Source organism: Papilio machaon, chromosome 7, assembly GCF_912999745.1.
Source record: "Papilio machaon chromosome 7, ilPapMach1.1, whole genome shotgun sequence".
Classification (NCBI taxonomy): Eukaryota; Metazoa; Arthropoda; class Insecta; order Lepidoptera; family Papilionidae; genus Papilio; species Papilio machaon.
This window is the reverse complement of record NC_059992.1, coordinates 4,178,556-4,199,441: the sequence shown is the minus strand read 5'-3', so window position 1 is coordinate 4,199,441 and position 20,886 is coordinate 4,178,556. Positions and strand designations below refer to the sequence as shown.

At 32.1% G+C, this 20,886-nt stretch overlaps 1 protein-coding gene across 1 annotated transcript in view; it reads right to left on the bottom strand.

Annotated features, from left to right (window-relative positions):
- The window catches only part of LOC106715070 (ATP-binding cassette sub-family G member 1), a 28,861-nt gene that overhangs the window by 6,025 nt on the left and 1,950 nt on the right, over window positions 1–20,886 (bottom strand). Inside the window, exons 2-3 of the mRNA XM_014508281.2 lie at window positions 13,779–14,140; window positions 302–419 (exon numbers count right to left, since the gene is read on the bottom strand). Coding sequence (XP_014363767.2) covers window positions 302–419; window positions 13,779–13,926 — 266 coding nt within the window. The 5' untranslated portion in view covers window positions 13,927–14,140. The remainder of the gene's footprint in view (window positions 1–301; window positions 420–13,778; window positions 14,141–20,886) is intronic.

The window sequence follows — 20,886 nt, the reverse complement described above, 5'->3', positions numbered from 1 at the left end:
TGGCTTTATAAAGGTAGTTCTCTAAGATAGTAGTGAGTTTCGCCCGCGACCCTTAATTATTAAGTAGTAATAGTAAAAACTTAAATAGCAGTCTATGTGTTCTTACGTAATATGTCCTAAGTCTATGCTGCATTCTGGAGACACCTTCTAACAAACATCCGTCTATCTGAACTTGCGCTTCATAATATTAAATTAGATCAATTATCCCCTTCTGAGTATGAGTACTTTAAAGTATTTTCGAATATTCATCTATTTTAAATTGATAAAAAATTTACTATTTGAAAGTAAATTGTTCACTTACGAGTAACCCGCAAGGATGTTGAGCAGCGTGGTCTTGCCGGCGCCTGAGGGGCCCATGATGGCCGTCAGCTCGCCTGGCTTGAAGCATCCGCTCACTCCGCGTAGGATGTGCTTGGGTTCTTTATGAAAAAAGAGGTGGATCTTGTGTCATACATTTCTCATTGTAAAAAAACTTTAAAAGATGTTAAACATGTCTCTGTTACCTACAGGCCAATAAGAAATTGTTAATTCTTTAAAATTAGTATTAATAAATGGATAAGTATTTATTTCGTAGTTCACTGTTTTAAATTCATTTTAATGATTGGCGAATGTATCAATAACGCACAACTGATGTGAACTTTATCATTGTAATTAATATTATTCTAATTTCGAGTTCGCACTAACGAAAACTTCGCATTAAACATGTTATCTGTCTGTCGGGACTGAGAATGTCATACCTTTTCATGTGACTTTTATTTTATTAAACTTGTTTTAAATTTGTATTAAATTTTAGGAAATATGATCATTCGGATTTCATGTCAGTAGTTTTCGTTTTTTTATATCATAAGATGGCAAACGTGCAAGTAGCCACATGAATACGCCTGAATAGCGAAGAGACCGTTACCCATAGACAACCGCAATTGCAGATGCGTTTCCTAGCTTTAATCAACAGAGCAGGGGACGCACAAAAAGAGCAGTCAAATCCACTTCCCCTTCCCATCCGTTCCTTATAAGAAAAGGGTGAGAAGGGAAAGAGGACTAAAATTAGGGAACCGGTGCCACACTAATCAGACGAAACGCGGAATTGCTTCCACTTCACGACTGTCTGTGTAGTTGTGGCATATTACCGGATGAGCCGGCCAATTCGTGCAACAGATGTTGTTGTTGCTGGCGTCTACCACTGTTGATTCGTGTAAATTCAGTACATATTGAGAATTAATATTTGTTGCAACAGTAGTTGAATATTATTCGCATAAACATTGCTTACGGACTATGCTGTACGTATTTTTATTTCTTAGTATATGTATACTATGCATATTAAAATGCAATCTAACTATTTGTTAGTGCAAATTTACGTGCAACGTCAATCGTGAGCTGATTTTGCATTTATTAACAATAAGAATGCATATTTAATTATATCCGTGATGCAACATTAAATTATTTACGTCATTATCTAAGCGGTCACGGCAGATATATTAAAGGAAAATTTATTTTGTTTGGTATTTAGAAATACCGGTGCCGGTAAACAGTGGTACCGTGGTGACACAGGCGAGGCAATGTCGCCCCGGTCGGGTTAACATCGGGTGCACATCTCGCCATCGCGCGTAGTTAACCCGTGTAAGCGAATCGTTTTCTAATTTTATATCTTTATCCCGCTAATTTGGCAAGTAAACATCGCGCAAATCACGGCGGGTTGTCTCGCCTGGGGGATGAGGAGTTGACGAAGTCACTATAACCTTATATGAATATGTTTCTTACAATATCTAGATATTTATAACATAGTTTTAAGCGCCTGTAAACGCTACTGAGAATTCTGCAAAATTATCATTAATTTTTAGGTTATCACCATTATCTGAGTGTTTTCCACCGCAATATAAATAAAGACATTGTCAATTATCTCAAATCTCATGATGACATTTAATCTTTACAGCAAGAATATGAATGCAATATATATATTTTTTTATTTTATAGTTAATTGTACATTTACATTTGATTATTATACAACGATACGGTGTGGGTTTTAAAGAAATTGACCCATTTACGTTATTTATTCTTTCTAAAATGTTGATTTCTTTCGCTTATTCGACATCTGATCACAAACGTATAATTAAATTATATCGTTAATTAATATTTATGCTCTTTTTCTCTTCATTTATTGAAGGGCACTAACAGATTATCTTAACAAGCCTTCCGAGATATTGTCATACGATTGTACTAGCACCGCGAGACGGTATCGACTATAGAATACTAAACTTCATACGCATCAAGCCAGTTGACATTTTGACGTCATAATGTAATCCACGCACGGCCGTCAATATGCCATTGACAATGGATGCTTTGCGTAGTCTTACATCATATTGTTACGGTATAGATCTATTAATTTTAAATAGGATTTGCTCGATAAATCCAACTGATTATTCAACGGCGATAATCTGGTCGCTTTTTTTTATAAAAATAATTATTATAAGGACTTTTAAAGACGTCATCAATCAGGTACTAATTCACTAAAATGTTGAATATATTTAGACTAAAAAACAGAAGCCGCAATAACTAATGATGTTAGTCTAATGATTATGGTGGATGTTGTTAGGTAAACATTAATTACATTCAACACTCGCCCGAAAACAATGGACATACGGACGTATTTCCCTCAAATAATGAATGAAATACTGTTTTAAAATGTTAAAATATTAATCGAAGTCGCAAGCAGTAGCTGGTAAGATATTAACATGGATAGGTATATTAAAAATCGATTTATTTATGCAAATGGCGTGAGTTACAGTCGAGTTGTCATGTTGTCCACATGCGTTTTATTAACGGACATACTACTTGATTTCCACATCGCGTTTGCGGAACCTATATAACATAATGCCTTCAATTTGTGCTCTGCACAATCACGACTTAGGGATTGCACAATTTTATGTTATTATACTTTAATTGTCAAGATATTCGCTATTCAGCTTTTGACATATAATTAGATGCGCTTGTTGAGTTTGATGGACGGGCGGAGGTAAAAAGAGGTAAGTATAAAATAATTGTCTTTTGCTTTTGTCATATTAAATTATAATTTAATTTGCGATCGTAATTTTTTAGTAAAGTACTTGTTTTTTTAATATTTATAAAGTCTACGTATTCAGTTAAATTCGTAAGCTTATACTATGTTGATATTCCTTTTAGCTCTGAAGAATATTTTTCCAAAGAAAATAAATTATAAAATTTTTGCGGAAGAATAAGAAATATAGATGGATATAATTCACTTCACGTTTAACGTATTCCGTTATTTTAATGCATATTAGTACATTATAGGTATGAGAAACCAAAGGACAAAAGCTAGTAATTTATATGGTTTTATTAGAATGCATTGACAACTCAATGATTATTTGTTACTGTGTTTCCGTGACATTATTTCCATGGTAGGTCTCTGTGATATTGAAAACAAATTCACAGTATTATTACACTTCTAATAGGTCTGTTGCAAATGAAAATATTTTTTTAATATAAATTTGTATTGATTTACTTGACCAAGCATGCGACAATGAGTTCAAAGTCTCAATGTAATTTGTAATAATTTTTATACTCTTTATAATATGCCAACTCAGATTAGAACTGACGTATTTAACAATCACTCGGAGAGACTTCTTGACTGACACATACCTTTCGATTCAATTTATGATTAAGTTAATTCTATTTCAACATATGCACCAGTATAGAATTCGTGCCGGTTTTGCCACTTTCCCACACCATGCAACAGTTGTTATTTATCGATGTAATTTATACGTGATATACTCAAAGTAAATATCGATATATGGCAGGTAAGTTGCATAATATATTGTGAAACTTAACCTGTCGTTTATGCCTTAACTTCAAGTAAGTTCAACTGGAGTGGGAGTTATTCTAAATACTACTGTAAATGAGCTTCACATTCTTTAGAATAAGGAACTACTTCAGAAAAAAAACTTATTGTTGCACTTAAAGTTCTTTAAAAGAGACACTTAGCGTAGGATTAGTATGAAGAATACTTTTACATTTAACGACTTTCAGGCAGTTAATATAATAATTTGTCAATCAATTAAAAAATTTGAAAGTTTTTGAAAGACAATCGTTTCACTTTCGTTTTTAAATAAGCTTCATTGAATTTTGTTTCCCGCTTATGGTGTAACTAACGTTGAATAACATAGTTAAACATTTGAATACGGTAACCTGCCTTAGTTGTGTAACACGTATAAATTAGTTTTAGAATAAAGGTTCATAATCGAAGTTTTGTTAAATTAGTCAGGAGGAAGTAGGTTGTTAACAAGGTACAATACTAAAAACGGGTGTGCAACAATTTAATTACAGAGTAATCGATTTCCAATACTGCAATAATGCATCTAAATTGTTAATATCGCTGCGTGAAATTAGAATTGTAAATAATAATTAGTAAGGTTAACAGCCTCTTGATAAATGAGGCCTTATTATTGATATTTTACTGTGAAAGTAAGAATAGAAAAATTACGGTTTATTGAAGCTATTTTCATAATTTAGAAATTCCATAAAAATATCACGCATGATGTTATGACATGTAGGTTAATTTGATATTGTGTTTGGATGTATCAATTTAAGAAGTAAACGACTACGAGAACTACGGTAATAAGTTGCAAAGCTTGGAGTCGAACATGGATAACTTTCGAAAGAAGTTAGGAAATGATTGCTCACTGAAAACTCTTAAAATTTGTAGGCGTATCAACGGAAAAAAACTGCCATAAGTTATAGCAGTATATATGAGTATCTTTCGTTAAAAACATTATACAGTGAAACCTGGTTAAGTGAGACATCAAGGGACCTGCAATGTCGTTTCACTTATAGAGGTATTCCACTTACCCAGTGTCTCAGATATACAGATATAGATAAATATCTGTCTCATTTACAGAGGGTTCCATTAATAGAGGTGAGAATACAGGTTATTTCAGTTATACGAGATAACGATTGTAGCTTTCGTTTTGACATTTTTCAAATAAACATCTGTATGATAGTAAAGCGAAACTAAAACTGAAGGTAATTGAAGCTCAAAATTTGTACTTACGTACTTGGAATTACGTGTGGAATTTGTGGGTAGAATAAGAATGAGTAAACAAACAATGTTATCTCAGTTACAGAGGTTTATGCATATAAAATTTACTTGCTGTCTCAGTTATAGAGGTAACTATGATGATAAATCGAAAGAACAAATCCCAGATATCGAGGTTTACCTCGTCCCACTAACAGAGGTAATTCAGTGCCAAAGTGTTGGGACCTCAGCATGAGTTCCAGTTATGGAGGTTTCTCACTTATCCAGGTCTCACTTAACCAAGTTTCACTGTATAACATAATGTTCCAAATGAGTATACTTAAAATTGAATTAAAATTATAGCATTCAGTATGTTTTAAAATTCTCAATGTTTTAAGATTTAGTTTACTTTTTAAATACACATATGTTTTTCAACTATACGAACAATTTTCAGGTGTGCGTTCAAAATTTTTTGGAATTATGTTTGTTTTTTAACGATTTTAACATACATTTTAAGGTAATTAGAATATGAACAGAGGTTCTGATAAATAAAAATAATTTAGCACATCAAAACTCAGAACCAATTTGAGAGAGTTTTGGGATTAGGATAGATGGGACTGTCGTGCGTTCCTTGGGAGATCCCAGGATAGCCACCGAGGGGGTTTTAGTAAGTCAAATCTCACATAAGACTGTCTTTCCCCCAGAAGGTAGGGTATCTTTTAAAGATTTTCCCTCGAAAAAAAGGGATAAAGGTATAATACCTAACAATAATGTATCAAAAAGTTAGGTTAGGTTACAGTAATTCTATAGAAACGAAGTTACGGGCATTTTCTTTTTTTTTTTAAAGATGATTAGAAATGGTTCTTAAATTCAAAATAAGCGATTACATAAAGTTATGTATGTTTAATAACAGACGAGATTTCTCCAAAGATTTCTCGTGAGTTACTTATGCAACACAGCTTGAACCGGTTAAGTTTTTTACTTTCCTGTTATCGATGAGTCTTAAGAGACGTTCAATGAAAGTAGTACAAACAATGTAGTTAATATCAAATTTTAATGTGAAAAAGATATTCTAAATCAGTTCACATGATGCAAGTATGAGAAACATTGACTTTCTGATGCTTTAATTATTTATTTTTTTTTTTTATAAGAAAAGGGCGCAATCGAGCAGCAGGAACACTAAGGTATTATTTACTAAATTTTTGATTCGACTTATTAATATTTCGAGCGTCGGTGGCTCAGGGGTTAAGCACATGACTTGCAATCTGCAGGTTCTGGGTTCGAATCCCGCCATGTACCAATGTGTTTTTCGATTTTCGATTTACATATGTACATTTATCCGACGTTCTTACGGTGAAGGAAAACATCGTGATGCAACCTGCACATATCTGAGAAGAAATTCAATGATATGTGTGAAGTCAACCAACCCGCACTTGGCCAGCGTGGTTGACTATGGCCTAGTCACCCCCTATCTTGGGGTAGGCTCCGAGCCCCTCGGTGGGGACGTATAGTGAGCTGATGATGATGATGATTAATATTTGGAAGGTTTGAAAATTGTTTAAACTCAATTGTAATCGTCTACAGTTTAATAATATAAGATGACATACATGATTGAAAATAATACTAACTTTCCACATGAATTATGTAAACATCCCGGATCCCGGACAGAACGTAGATTACATTATCGTTAACAGGTCAATTATTTTCACAGTTATGACACCTTCATAATCATAATTTCTTCGTGCTATGTGCAAACTCTACCGGAGTGATATGTGTGTTTTGTAAGCGATTGCACACAATGCGTATTGCTTCAATTGTCTGACGAATGAAGCGACGCGAACAATTTAATTGCTGCTTTAAATTGCTTTAAATTGATACTCAAAGTTGTTTCACTTATACGGTCAATAACTTGTTGTTATAGTTACATCTTTAGTTATACATATATACATATTTTATGACTCTCTTTTCGACAAGTGTCGCGAACGCACGGGAATTAGTTCGATAAAAAACGAAGTATTTGAACTAGCAACATTTTTCTCCTGTCAACATTAGAATATTTTCATTATAGAGGGTAATGTTTTACTCACTTTGGCTGAATACTATAAAACAAGGCAGATAGAGATTGAGATTCAGTTTTGATTCAGTTGGTAAGCGATTATTCAATTTCCATTAATATCAGATGTATAGTTTATATGCGATGTTACTGTATCGTGTATGTATCACTGCGGTGATTAGGTTGTTGATATTTATCAGAGAAATTCAGACCGTGTGGATAGGGATGGCTGTAAGGGGTGGTGGAGCCCATTCGCGGGGTTCAAAGCCTTTGCTTTAGGATGTTCATCTTACGTAAAAATCGACGGGGTACGTAGGTACCTCGATGAAGTGACGGATTCAGCCCGATTTAGAGTTATGATCGACGGGGTACGTAGGTACCTCGATTCAGATACGTGTACAAATGCGTGTGTAGGTACGTATATTAAGAGTAGACAATTCGTGACTACAGTAACAGAGGTGTAGTTCACGACAACAAGCTACTATTGTCTTTTGGACAATGAAGTTTTCCATTAACAGTTATAATACATTTATAAATATAAAATCTTACTAATATATTTATAATACACTAGCTGTTGCCCGAGAATCCGTCCGCGCGGATTAAAAAAAAAACTTAATAAGTAGCCTATGTTATACATCTGTGCCAAATTTAATCAAGATCCGTCGAGTCGTTTCAGAGATACCTTCAAACAAATATCCGTCCATCCATACATCCAAATATTAGTAAGAAGTAAGAATGTTTGGATGGACGTTTATTAGAATGTATCTCCAGAACGCTTCGACGGGTCTCGAGGAAATTTGGCATAGTACTGAGCCTGGAAGAACACATAGAACACAACACTTATTCAATGTTATATTCAACCTTATTGGTTATTCTTCTTTTGTGCAGCCTTAGGAGTATATAAAAATTATAATCTCGCTATTTAACTTAGCTCAGGGGTTAAGCACTTGACTTATAACCTGCAGGCCCTGGGTTCAAATCACACCATGTACCAATGTATTTTTCGATCTTCAATTTACATATGTACATTATTCGGACGTTCGTAAGGTGAAGGAAAACGTGATACAACCTACAATATGTGTGAATTCCCGGAAAAAAAAAACGGCGACGCGGCTCGCCACCCGCCACGTTCCGTCTCCCGAAATGGCGAAAAGTGGATTGCAGAGGTTTGGCCACACCAAATGGAAATCCGTGATCTCCGCCTGCCACTCTTTACAGGCGCGAGTCTTTTATGTGTTAATTTAAAGCTACTATAGGTTATAATAGTTATTAAAAGTGAATTAGTAAATTAATTAATGGAACAGGAAACCGCTGAGTGTTTTAAAGATTTTGATAAGATTTTTATTACTTAGATGTCACTGGAATATTAGCATTTAAATTGTAACATTATTTTATTGACGTCAACACAACATACGTAATAGAATAAATGAAATAAATTTAGGTTTAAAGTATTATTGTATTACTTACTACACACAAGGCATACACAAGGTCGCGAAGATTGATTAGATTTTTTTAAGAATTGCCACTTATATAATGTGAACTTATATAATATTGTATTTATACATATGTATTTATAAAATTGGAGTGTTAAAGGAATATTTTTCTCTAAGACCAATTTTCATACGAGAATGTGACTCATACCCGCGGGAATATTTTTTAAATCGCGCGCTGACGAAGTCGCGAGCGACCGCTTGTTATAAATAATGTTTATGTAATATGATGCATTTATAAATTGTTTAGTATGTGTGAACGTTTAATATGTGTATGATGATGCATGAAATAAAAAAACACGGCATTATTGACCATTGTTATTTATCAATAAGTTGGTTTTTACGGATACTTAAACAATAAATGTTAATATAATGTACGAGTGTTGAGTTTTATTCATAAAAACATCGTCCCCTAGCGAATAATCGAATTAAAAACGTTGTAAGTTTTTTCCTTACATTATGAATAACTTATCGAATGAAAAAAAAATTAGTTGCTACGCACTTAGAATTTGGAGTGGTAATGATCACGGTTCATTCATGTGTCAATATGATAACAACTTTGAGTTGTCCAAAGATAATTTCACTCAGAACTTCACTGTACTTATACTTGTTTTCATCCCGTATATTCTCTTTCAAAAAACAGAGACAACAATATGTGTTAAGACAAGTGTGACGTTAGACGAAACCCATTGCTAAGAGACGAATAACGTAATCAGTATAACAAAATATTTTTATATTCAATTGATATATTTTATCTACAGATATTAATAGCATTATTTTTATTTAACACTTATTCAATATTTAACTAGCAAATAAACGAGTCAATGTACATTTATTTTAGTTTTTTTTGTAGTCGGTCATGTTATGTTTTTATTGATTTGTCATATTTTTATAGTCATTCATATAATATGCCTAAGGTTAATGAACTATTAGTATAACATGTAAAACTATTTTCTATTATTCTTCGCATTCGATTTGACGTAAAGTTCCAGTAAGTGAATAACAAGATGTTGATATTTTAAAACATACTAAGTAATTGCCTTATCTTAAAGCTATAACAGTGAACGACATCGCGAGACAATGACTTAGAAGGATGTTTTTATCTCCCAAGAAATAAGACATTAACCTGACGCTAAATGATACGACTGAACTTACTAGATCATGCATTTTACCGTGAATTATTGCGGAAACACATGTGTCAAACACATTGTTAACTCAATTTTTTTTAAATGAAATGTGAGGGATGACAAATTATTTTTGTATGATTGTGTTAGCAGTGGTAATAAACATTTACAAGTTTTTATGCATAAAATAAATATATCACGAACTCTCATTAAGCTAGTTATTCTAATCATCGACGTCATTAAACCGGATTTGGGTAATGTTTACATATTACTGCTCGGCTTTTCATATTGTTATGGTAAATTATTTAGTCTCTGACAAACATGGATGACTAGGTTTTTGCCAGAAAGTTAATGAATTAAGATTACAGTTAATTTTAATTTTAAATAACATGATAATAAAATTAAACGGCAAGGTGAAGTTCGATTATATTTAAATATTTAATTAATTTAACATAACATTTAGCCCACAGTCACACAGGTGCTTTTTTGTGTAGCTTTAAAACACGTTCATATAGAACAAATGTATTTCTATGTATCTGATCATACGGCAATGCTTTTAAAACGTGACGTTTTTTTTATCGTGCAGTGTTAATTTTGAGCACTGGGCAAAGGATAGAAAGTGATTTTCAAGTGTTCGTGCCTTGAGAGCCGTCAATGCCACAAAGAAACAAAAACGTTACACTTTTTGGTAAGTCAGGTAGAAAACGTCGCTGTAATATTACTTGTAATAATTTAGATCCGTTGCGTGTGAAACTTTAGAAGGATATTGTTCAAACGTTCAATATAAAGCAGACGAAACTTCCAGTATTGCATTTGCATAAAAAATACGATTGTAAGCAGTCTTTTAAAAAATAATATGCAAATAGACTAATACATAATATAAAAATTTCCTATAAAATACTTAATTGAACTTTTACATTTATAAAAAGAATAAATATACAAGGTACAAGGTGTGGCAATAATTTAGCATTTGAGTTCTAATTGGTAATGTTACATTGTATTTTATTAAATCGAAAAATATAGGAAAATTTCACTGAGTCGAGAAAACATCTAACAGGTTTCTAAAACATTATCATAAAAGCACAACCATCATAATATATTAATTATTTTACCACATTTAAATATTTATCAAAGCAATGTACATAATAATAAAACGTATCCTAAGTTTTAAAATACTTATGTAGAGGTTATACCGATCGAAGATATAATATCTAGGTTCACAGCCTTATATTCTAGCTTTATATAGTGATATCTTTTTTAGATACATTTACAATGAGGCTATATATGGCTTAATCTGCATAAAATGTCGTTTCCAGCATTAATAGTGAAGTCGTATATCATACAATAGTTACAATCAATCATAAGCACAACACATGTTGTGTCTATAAATGTAATTTATATGACAAAAGCAATCTTAAGCACGATTCGAAAGCAAGTAGCAATTAAAGCAACTCATTTGATGGGAAAATTTTAATTTTTTCGCTTAATAGATTAGATACTGCCGCGACAATATGGATTGTCTACAATCCAAATTGTCTTGACAGACAGACGGACAGACAACAAAGTGAACCTAAAACGTTTCCGTTTTTTCTTTTCGATGTACGGAACCCTAAAAAGAATTAATGCAGACAAATACGCTACAATAAACACTTATTATGGACACATCCATAACTTTCGCTTTGGAACAGAATGGCTAAAATCAAACAACTGTTCTGATTACCAAATACATTTTTATCTGTTTCTAAAGAGTTAAGTAAATGACAGCAAAGCTTTCACAATTCCCAATTTGAAATGTCTAATACTCGTTTGATGAAATCGAGTAAATAATACTTGCATAGCAAATCACGATTATGCAATACGAATATGTGCCAGTAAGCCGCTTTATTATGAAATACAAACCGCTGTAAATGCCCAACACTCGATCTAAGGCCGTTGACTTGTTAATTGACATTTAATTTAACTCTATGTTGTTTCTATAGAACCGGTTTAATTTTTAAATGTGTAAGTATCGGCCAAGGTTTCTAATTATATTCGAAGGGTAGAGTGGTGCCCTTTTCAACAAAGAATTCTTTACCTGATACATGTTCAAATGTTTTATAAATTCGGATAGAAATAGTAAAATGATTAAAAATTTCAATTGATTGACTATTTTTTTGCAAAGAGATAATAAAATCACCGATTATGTAATACATTACAAAATTATATATTGAAATATTTATTAATTTATAAATTATCAATATTTATGCAACCGGCGCATGTAGGAATTAGTATTCATTTTTAATATTATAATATTATCTTTTTTTAACATTCGTAGGAAACGTCAGATATTATTAATAATTATCGTTCGGATGCAATTTCATTATTTGACATCAAGATAGATAAGGATCAACTGATGATGAAAAATCTTCTTTAACACTATCTTCCATTTAATATATTATGTGATATTACTATGTAACATATTAAAGATATAAAACCAAATGATATGACACCATGGTATTCCGAATGATTTTAAACTTCAAAGACAAATGAATTAGTGTCAATCAAATTTAAATTTATTTTCATTGCATGAATTACTAAAGTTTTAATTTCAATAGGAAGTATTCTGCGTTGCTTTGAATTAAAGTTTCGATTGACCTTACCGTTTGTTTAGGTCGAGAATAACCAGTTGAATCTAATGGAGGAGCAATGTAATAAAATTTTATTCATACTATTTGTAGTTGTTAGCTACTAGACATGTTTACTTAACGCATTGTTGTGTGAAGTTATTGCACTCGTCCATAATTTTCGAATACTTTAGCTCAATAATTTTTTAGGTTTATTCAAGAATTTGTACTATGTGTTTTACGGAACAGAAGGTGCTATATACATATACATAAATGTATTATATTGTATGTGTAACACAGAAATACTATTTTCGTTAATATATTTTCATACGATAGTTTAAACTGCAGCAAAGATATATGTAATTTTAGTTAATGTTGGTATATGTATGTATAACTTGTACGAATTCTTTAAATCTTAAGTGTGGGGACCAGGGTCTGTCTTCTAGTATCAACTTAGGAGATTGTACCGTTCGTATATTTGAATTGTCCTTGTGTCTGGAATCAAGGAAGATTTTCTGTATTTTACCGACTTCTTACTTTATTACGTACACAATTTTAACGACAAACACATCTTACACATCACGACTTCCTTATAAGAATTACTGTTAAAAAAATTAACTATTGCTTTAATCGATAATTTATTTACTTTACGTAGTAAAGGACGGAAACCAACGAAAAGCGTAAAGAAGATTAAGCATTCAATAACCATACAAGTGATATAGCCGAATTATTCTCTAACAAGTTATGCAAATTTGTAATTACAAAAATTAGAATTAATATAATTTGTATGAGTGTGTTTTTAGATATAATTTTAGATCGCTTGATAACTTACTTCAGAATATTTTTGCTATTTTTTTTGTAATTAATTAATTGAAAGTTTAAATGAGAAAAAAAAAACACCACGATAGCTGATTGAAAATGAATTTTGTAATGTACGTCTACTAACAGTTTATAACGTTTCAATGTTGGCTTCTTAATAAGAATGTATAAGCTATAATATAATAATGTCGACAAATAAAGATCAGAAAAACATAAACTAGTACATACTTGTTATAATCCATGTTTCTTATAAATTCAACAGTTACTACGATCCACAAGTACTTATTAATTTATCAAATAATTCATAAGAATCACGAGTAACAATAAATTAGTAGTAAGGACGTCGTTAATATTCCAATATCTTTTGCAGTAGGTTTTACAAAATATCTGCCACTTGAGAGGATGCACCGTTCAGAAACTTGGGGTCAAAAGACAAATTCTAGTCCCTTTCTTCGAATTCTTCTTCCATTTGGCGGTGCCGCGGAGTGAATGTATATAAACATTAAGAGAGCATTCTTTTTCTATATATACTTTCTTTTATGTACGCTATGTTATTCCAACCTTTTAATTAGTAGATGATATATTTGGCCTCGTACAATACATAAGAATGTAAATGGTATTAAAATACTTATAGCAACGAATCAAATTGAAAAAGCTACTTACCTAATTTTAGTTTATGAATGGTGAATGTGTTTATGCAGCATTGTATGTCATTAAATTCGAGCTGCACGGTAGAACGCGGCATTAGGGGCTCCACGTTATTATTACCGAGGCCCACCATGGCGTGATCTTCCACAACGCCCGGTGTCATTTTAACCACTCAACTGTCACTTTCACCGAATTACGTTCGCTTTTAAGTTTAAACGCACACTTTCTATTGCACAGGATCCGTATTTACCCTTCTCACTCGCGCTTTGTTACTGTTTCTATTTGGATATTTGACACATATGATTTTTTTTGTATGGTTATCTTCTTTCTCTAGTCCACACTCTTCAAACGGTGCGGTGGAAATGCTGCAATGCTCTCTGTAAACAAAGAATATAATAAAGATGTTTGCTATGCATAATAATTGTTAATTAGTTTAAATGTTCTTGTTAAGCTGTGTTTGCGAGACGAACAGTTATCAGCTGTCCCAGACTAATCTATTTATGTTGTGATTGAGGTTATGCGCATTAAGGTATTTATAAAATAGCCGTTGTGTTTCAGTCCGACTATACCATATCGGATAAGTATAAATAATTTTGAGACAACAACTATGACAGTCAATAATGACTAATCAAAATTTATTTGCTATTATCTTTTAAAAAAAAAAACGCAAAAAGTTTATCGAAATGTACGACAAAATACGGGAAGTGCCGGTGGAAATCAATGTTAAGAATGCGACCTTGTCAAGTTAAACTGCGGATGATGATTGTTTCGACATTGAACCTTTATCAGTGCTGATAACGTACGTACTAAACTAATATATCCGTCAACATTTCCAACTGTTATGTGTTCACTACACGCTCTGATAATGTTGATGATATGTTCTAGAATGCACAACCCACAAGGAAATTAAACGTAAACATAACTTTCTGTTTATATTACTAAATAAAAGATATAAAGTCGGTGCGTAACAAAGCACATTCCGTGTACCAATGTATTTTTCTATTTTAAAATTTCATATTACATATACTTTGATTCGAAGTTCTTACAGTGAAGGAAAACATCGTGCTGAAACCTCAACATATTATTTGCTAACAAATTTAGCTCCTAACATGTAGGGGAGACTTGAGCCCCTCAGTGGGAACGTGTATAAACTGACAACGAATTAAGAGCTACCTACACTTAAATCATAATGAAGTAGTCTACTTTTAAATAAATAAAAAAACAATTTCTCCTTAACTATTAAATGAATAAATTGATCGACATACTAGTTATGAGACACTTCCCAGAGCTCTGACTCATAGATAATGCTTTGAATTAAATATAATAAAACGAGCGCAGTTTTTGTTTCAATCTTTTGCTTCGTTCTAATTTTTCCATAGAAAAAACATCAAGTTAATGTTTACCAATTTTATGATGTTACCTTATACATATATAAATAATTTTAGACTTGTTCAATGACTTGCAAAGATCACTCGGCCTGCTGATACCGATAACACATTATTTGTTTGAATTATATCTATAATATTTCAATTTTCTGGTATAGAAAATCTAATTTAGGTAAACCTAAATAGCACTAGGTATTAAAAGCTGTGTGTTCATGTCATGTTGGGTTTTCTTTGTCACTTCACACATTTATTAAACACTTATGTTTTAAAGAGAAAACATTTGTATGTTTAAATAAACTAAAAAACTTCAAGATAAAAATCTTCAACATTTAGAATGATAAATCCCTTAACATAGGCTCTATTTTTTAGATTTTTATTAAAACAAATATCAATCCTTACGAAGTTGAGATGGTCCGCTAGTTTTTGAAGTTCGCAACCTCTGTAAAAGAATTTCTTTCATTGTGGCGATGAAAGTAGGAGCAAAACCATAGGTTATATTGATACGACGTTAACACTGCCTTACAACATTTGTACCAGAGTGATACATATATGTTTAATGATTAGCCATATCATTACGCACGTCCTGAATCATTTTTGAATCGCGTAGTGACGCGTATGTGCGTATCTCATGAATTATAATTATACTTCGTCCATGTGTCCCCCGTCGTATAAAACGAATGACGCACCGACTATGATTTGGATTTCTGTTTGTTACAGGCTTTTTTTCTATGATATTTTGCCTTGTTACATTTTTTGTACTAGAAGCAATGAATGAAGATTTGTAGAAAACTTTTAACGGTCAATATTTTGTATTATGGGCTGGTGGAAATTTCCATGAATAAAGATAATTTTTGAGGCACTAAGAGTTTTAAATTAACTTTTTTAATTTTTAATTTTTGTATAAATGTAAATGTTTGTGAATTTGATATGCAAAATAAAAAAAAATAAGTATTTAATTTCGCTATTGTATGCAGAGTAATAAGTCGTAATAACATTTAAAGACAATCGTACACAAAGATATATAAATCTTCAAAAATTGTAGTCGCTAAGACTTACGCAATACAATGTCCTGAAGGTCCGTACTCAGGTTGCGTCTCCCATATTTTGTTATTTCCCAAAGCCAGTCGCTGCGACTTTAAAAATGGCGGTGCAAATTTATACAGTTGAAATTTTGTAGTTCGTCGAGTCCATGTTTCAACGTGATGAGTACGGAGAGCGCGCTACGCGATCCTAGCGACTCAAGTACAAGATGTCTTGCGACAGTTTTAAACATACTATTATTTACGTAGGAACCATGAATTTATGTAAAAATCACAAATAACATTTAGTCAATTAATTATTAGCCAAAGTTAGTAAGACATAATATGTTTCCCATCGTATCGTATCAATCCTATTGTTATTAAAATGACATCAATGCCAATTTTGGATAGAGCTTACACTTAAAATTTGCCGCGTGCTTGTTATCTATGATATTTGTTTAGCGCCTTGACTTATTCGCAGTGCATTCTTGGAAGAAATAAATGAAGAATAAACAGCGTTAGTTATGCCGCATTTTAACAGCTATTTTGAGCACGACAATCATTATTTCTGTGGCTATTAATTGGCTACTGCGCCTCACTTTAGTATTGCACTCCTATGACTAAGCGATAGTGAAAGTTATTATATTAATTAATAACCGATACATTTGCTGATCAAACTAGGCTAATAATAATATACTTTATAAAATACTTTTTGTGAGAGAATTTTTATAACTCAAACTTTAAAATTTGTACATAGAATAATAACGTTACTAATTTAGTTAGTTCTTGCTTTATTTATTTAGATAGAATTGGACACTTTTTGTGGGCGTAACATGTAACTCAAAGTAAATAAAAAAACTATTGTATTAAATGCCTCATGAAACATGGCGACATTATCTTGACATAAGCCATTATTATACTAACTTTAATTTATTACTTAAGTTGAATGTTAAGATATAAATTATAAGATTAAGTAGTATCATAATTTTTAGAGAATCAAAATAACATTAAGTGAAAATGATGTGTAAATTTAAACGATCTGGTGTTTTTTTTTATCGTGTAAACGCTTTAATCTTACTTTTTTACCAATATTATAGATGCGAATGTTTAGATGGATGGATGGATGGATGGATAGATGGATGTATGTTTGTTTGAAGGTATCTCCGGAACGGCTCAACGGATCTTGATTAATTTTGGCACAGATGTGGAACATAGTCTGGAAGCATACATAGGCTACTTATTTTATTTTTAATTCCACGCGGATGGAGTCGCGGGCGGCAGCTATAATATGAAGTCGGCTAAAAAAAAAAAATAGTAGGAATAATGACGTTTGTTTGCCTGTGAAACTATTGCACCGATGAAATTATTATTTCAACACCAGAAAGCTGCTGAACGCAGAAGTACCTTTGGTTATTTTATTAGAAAAACATTTATGTAATTTACCGTGGATCATATCGAGAAGGATATGCCGCCGATGTGACGAGTAAAAAATAGTATTAAAAAGTAGTACCGGAACATAAACTTAAAGTGATTCATAGCGGTAGATACGAAAAATAGAATCAACTCATTGCATAGAAACTTATCAATGATTCAAATAAGTACAGTAAAATGGTAAAATTTTACCTGGCCGACTTGAATTGCTTATAGAAATATGAGCTCGCCTTCGCCCTCGTACCTATTGGTCGATAGCGTGACCGATGAAAAAAAAACATGACATGGCACGGTCGGAGCGGCGCGGCGCGGCGGAAGCAAAAAAAGCAATTTCACCGATATCTATCTTCTCATTGTCAAAGTACGTGTGGGACAACGAATATCGTTGTAGTGCCATTGTAGTAGCCATTTCCTTTCAGTCTATGGTTCTTTGTTTAATTCCTTGTAGGAGGAAGATAATTGAATGATAAGAGAAGAATACATTGTATATTGATTAAAAGTTAGCAGTGACAAAACATGTACGTTTGTAGTAAGTTAAAGATTAAGTTAGAACACCTCCACCTCCTATTTTTGAATGCAGATTGCGTCACGTGTCACGACAATACAGTGTCACTTAGTTATTACAAAAATAACACTGAAACCGTAAAGCGGAAAGCGTACATGTATAAGCTACGAGAATGAGCGACTAGGAAAACCCAAACAGACAGATCGTAAGTCAATATAAAGAAATATTTTATTATATTCGTAATAACTATGAACTCATCGAAGAGCGCTTGCAAATTGGAAAAAGTAAGTCCTTGACTTATATGGTGGGACATATATTTTTAAATTAAAATTAAAAGGGAACACCATTTACTGACAAATGCTGTAAAATAAGGAATTAAGGAGACTCTGTCTGCGCGACATTAAATAACCTAATAAGTGTTCTTCCAGATTATGTTCTACATCTGTGCCATATTTCATCAAGATCTATTGAGCCGTTACGGAGATACCTTCAAACAAACATTCATACATCTAAACATTCGCATTTGTTATGTTAGTCAGATGGAAAGTAAAATAAAGAAAGACAACAACAAAGTGATCGATATTGACTGGATTTTTTTAAATTATGGTTTGTAAATACTCTTGCCTATAGAGTCGGTATTCAAGTGTACAGGGGTGTAATATTAGATCTTTTACAAACTTTGACGTACCGAGATATTAGTGCCAAGATTCTGCGCACTGAAACCATGACCCAGCCGCGTGACGGCCGATTACTGACGTAACTATTGTTACAGTAGTTTAATACCTGTTTAATGTTTGTAAAACAGTAGCTTTTTCCTGCGGCTTTAACTGGAAAATTTTCATAGGTACAAATAAAGAAAATCTCAAATAAGTTGGTTATTTCGTTCTTAAAACTCGTGTGACATAAACTTATCAGTAACTACGACAGTTATTTACACAATGTTATTAGGATATGAAATATGAATCAGAACAAAACATAACGCTCCATGTTTTATGATGTGTTGTGATTCATATTTCAAAGAATTCCATTCATTGGTAATGCGTATGTAAATTCATTTGGGTGTATACTTGTATATCATTTGTTGATTGTACGATATACGAGTACTATTCGAAACGAGTGAGATAAAATGCAATGTAGCACTATTTTGCTTAGTTTGATTTTTGACTTTAACTTGACTTTGGCAATGTAATGAGGACACATGCCGGGTTTAGATGCTTTATAAATATGCAGTAAATACCACACAGGTTCATTACTGCGTACGTACGTGTTTACCATCTCGAATCTTAATTTGGAACAACCATGCCGATATAGTTATTTATAGCTAGTCATAACATGTAGTTTATATACACACTATGTAAAGTTTATAATTGTATATACAATTTGTAGGACGCAATCTACATATATTACTTCCATAGTTATATACATAATATTACAAAGAAGAAAGACTTGTTTAAAACTAATAAATTAAAAGCTACTGTACCGTTGTTAAATAGTCTTTTGCCATTAGACAGCTACATTATCACTGAGTAACGAGCAATACTTATTTAGCCAAGACTTTTATCTATTCTAAAGTCATGGCCATAAGATAGTATTGAATTTTACGTGTACTTTATAAATTTAATTTTAATATAGGGACAACATGTTTCAAAATATTGATGTAAGTGTCGCGTTGAATAAACCACTTCTGGACTCTTTTGTTTCGAGTAGCGTATTGTTGAATGTTTGTGGGTACGTGTGAAACAGTGAATACATCAACATTGTTTTCAATTTCCTCGAGTTCTTTGTATTTAATTGTTTGAGGTGTTGATTTATACAGAAGACACAATGTTTTATCGGACACCTGTAATGTTCTAATAATAAGTAGCTTCGAAATATTTCATTTTAAATACTTCAATAGGTTATTATTCCCAGCAAAGAAATTTATCGATGACAAATAGAATACACAATAGCAATATTGTAATTTTTTTCACACACTTTCTTATATTATATTATATACTCTTACTAATATTATAAATACGAATGTTTAGTTTAGATGGATGGATGGATGGATGTTTGTTTGAAGGTATCTCCAGAACGGCTTAACGGATCTTGATGAAATTTTGCACAGACTTAAAACATAGCCTAGAAGAACACATAGGCTAATTATTACGTTTTTTTTAATTCCGCGCGGACGGAATCGCGTCCGAAAGCTAGTTTATTATAATCTGAACCCTGACTGAAATCTGTAACGACCAGTAATGACGACACGACATAAAAAGTATAAATAATAATAGTAGATAAAGTATAGTATATGTCACAATACAAAAAAATATAACATTACTAAACTGAAAATGTTTTTATTCCATTTTTATATAGTAATAGTTTTTGCCACTAAATTTTTGGAACTCTTTAAAATATCAAAAATATAGGTAAACGCATTGGAAACACATGCAAAATAGAAGACCCACACAGTTATAAATAAGTATAATATATTAACAGCGTAAGGAAATTATGTAAGTTATTAAAATAAAGAAGATATTAGGAGCATTTGCGTATTATACAATACGGAGGCACTTTGACGTTTAGATTAAACAGTTCAATGTTACATTCCGTTTTTCATTAACTGTTGCGAAAACGCACGCAGTAACTATCACGCACGTTATATGTTACATAAGAGTATGTGATTTATTTTAGATAAGAGCAGATAAACACAAAAAAATAACAACGAGAACGGAAGAGCAAACAGAAATAACCAGACATTGATTTCCATTTATCAATGTAATATTTGTCATTGAAATAATTAA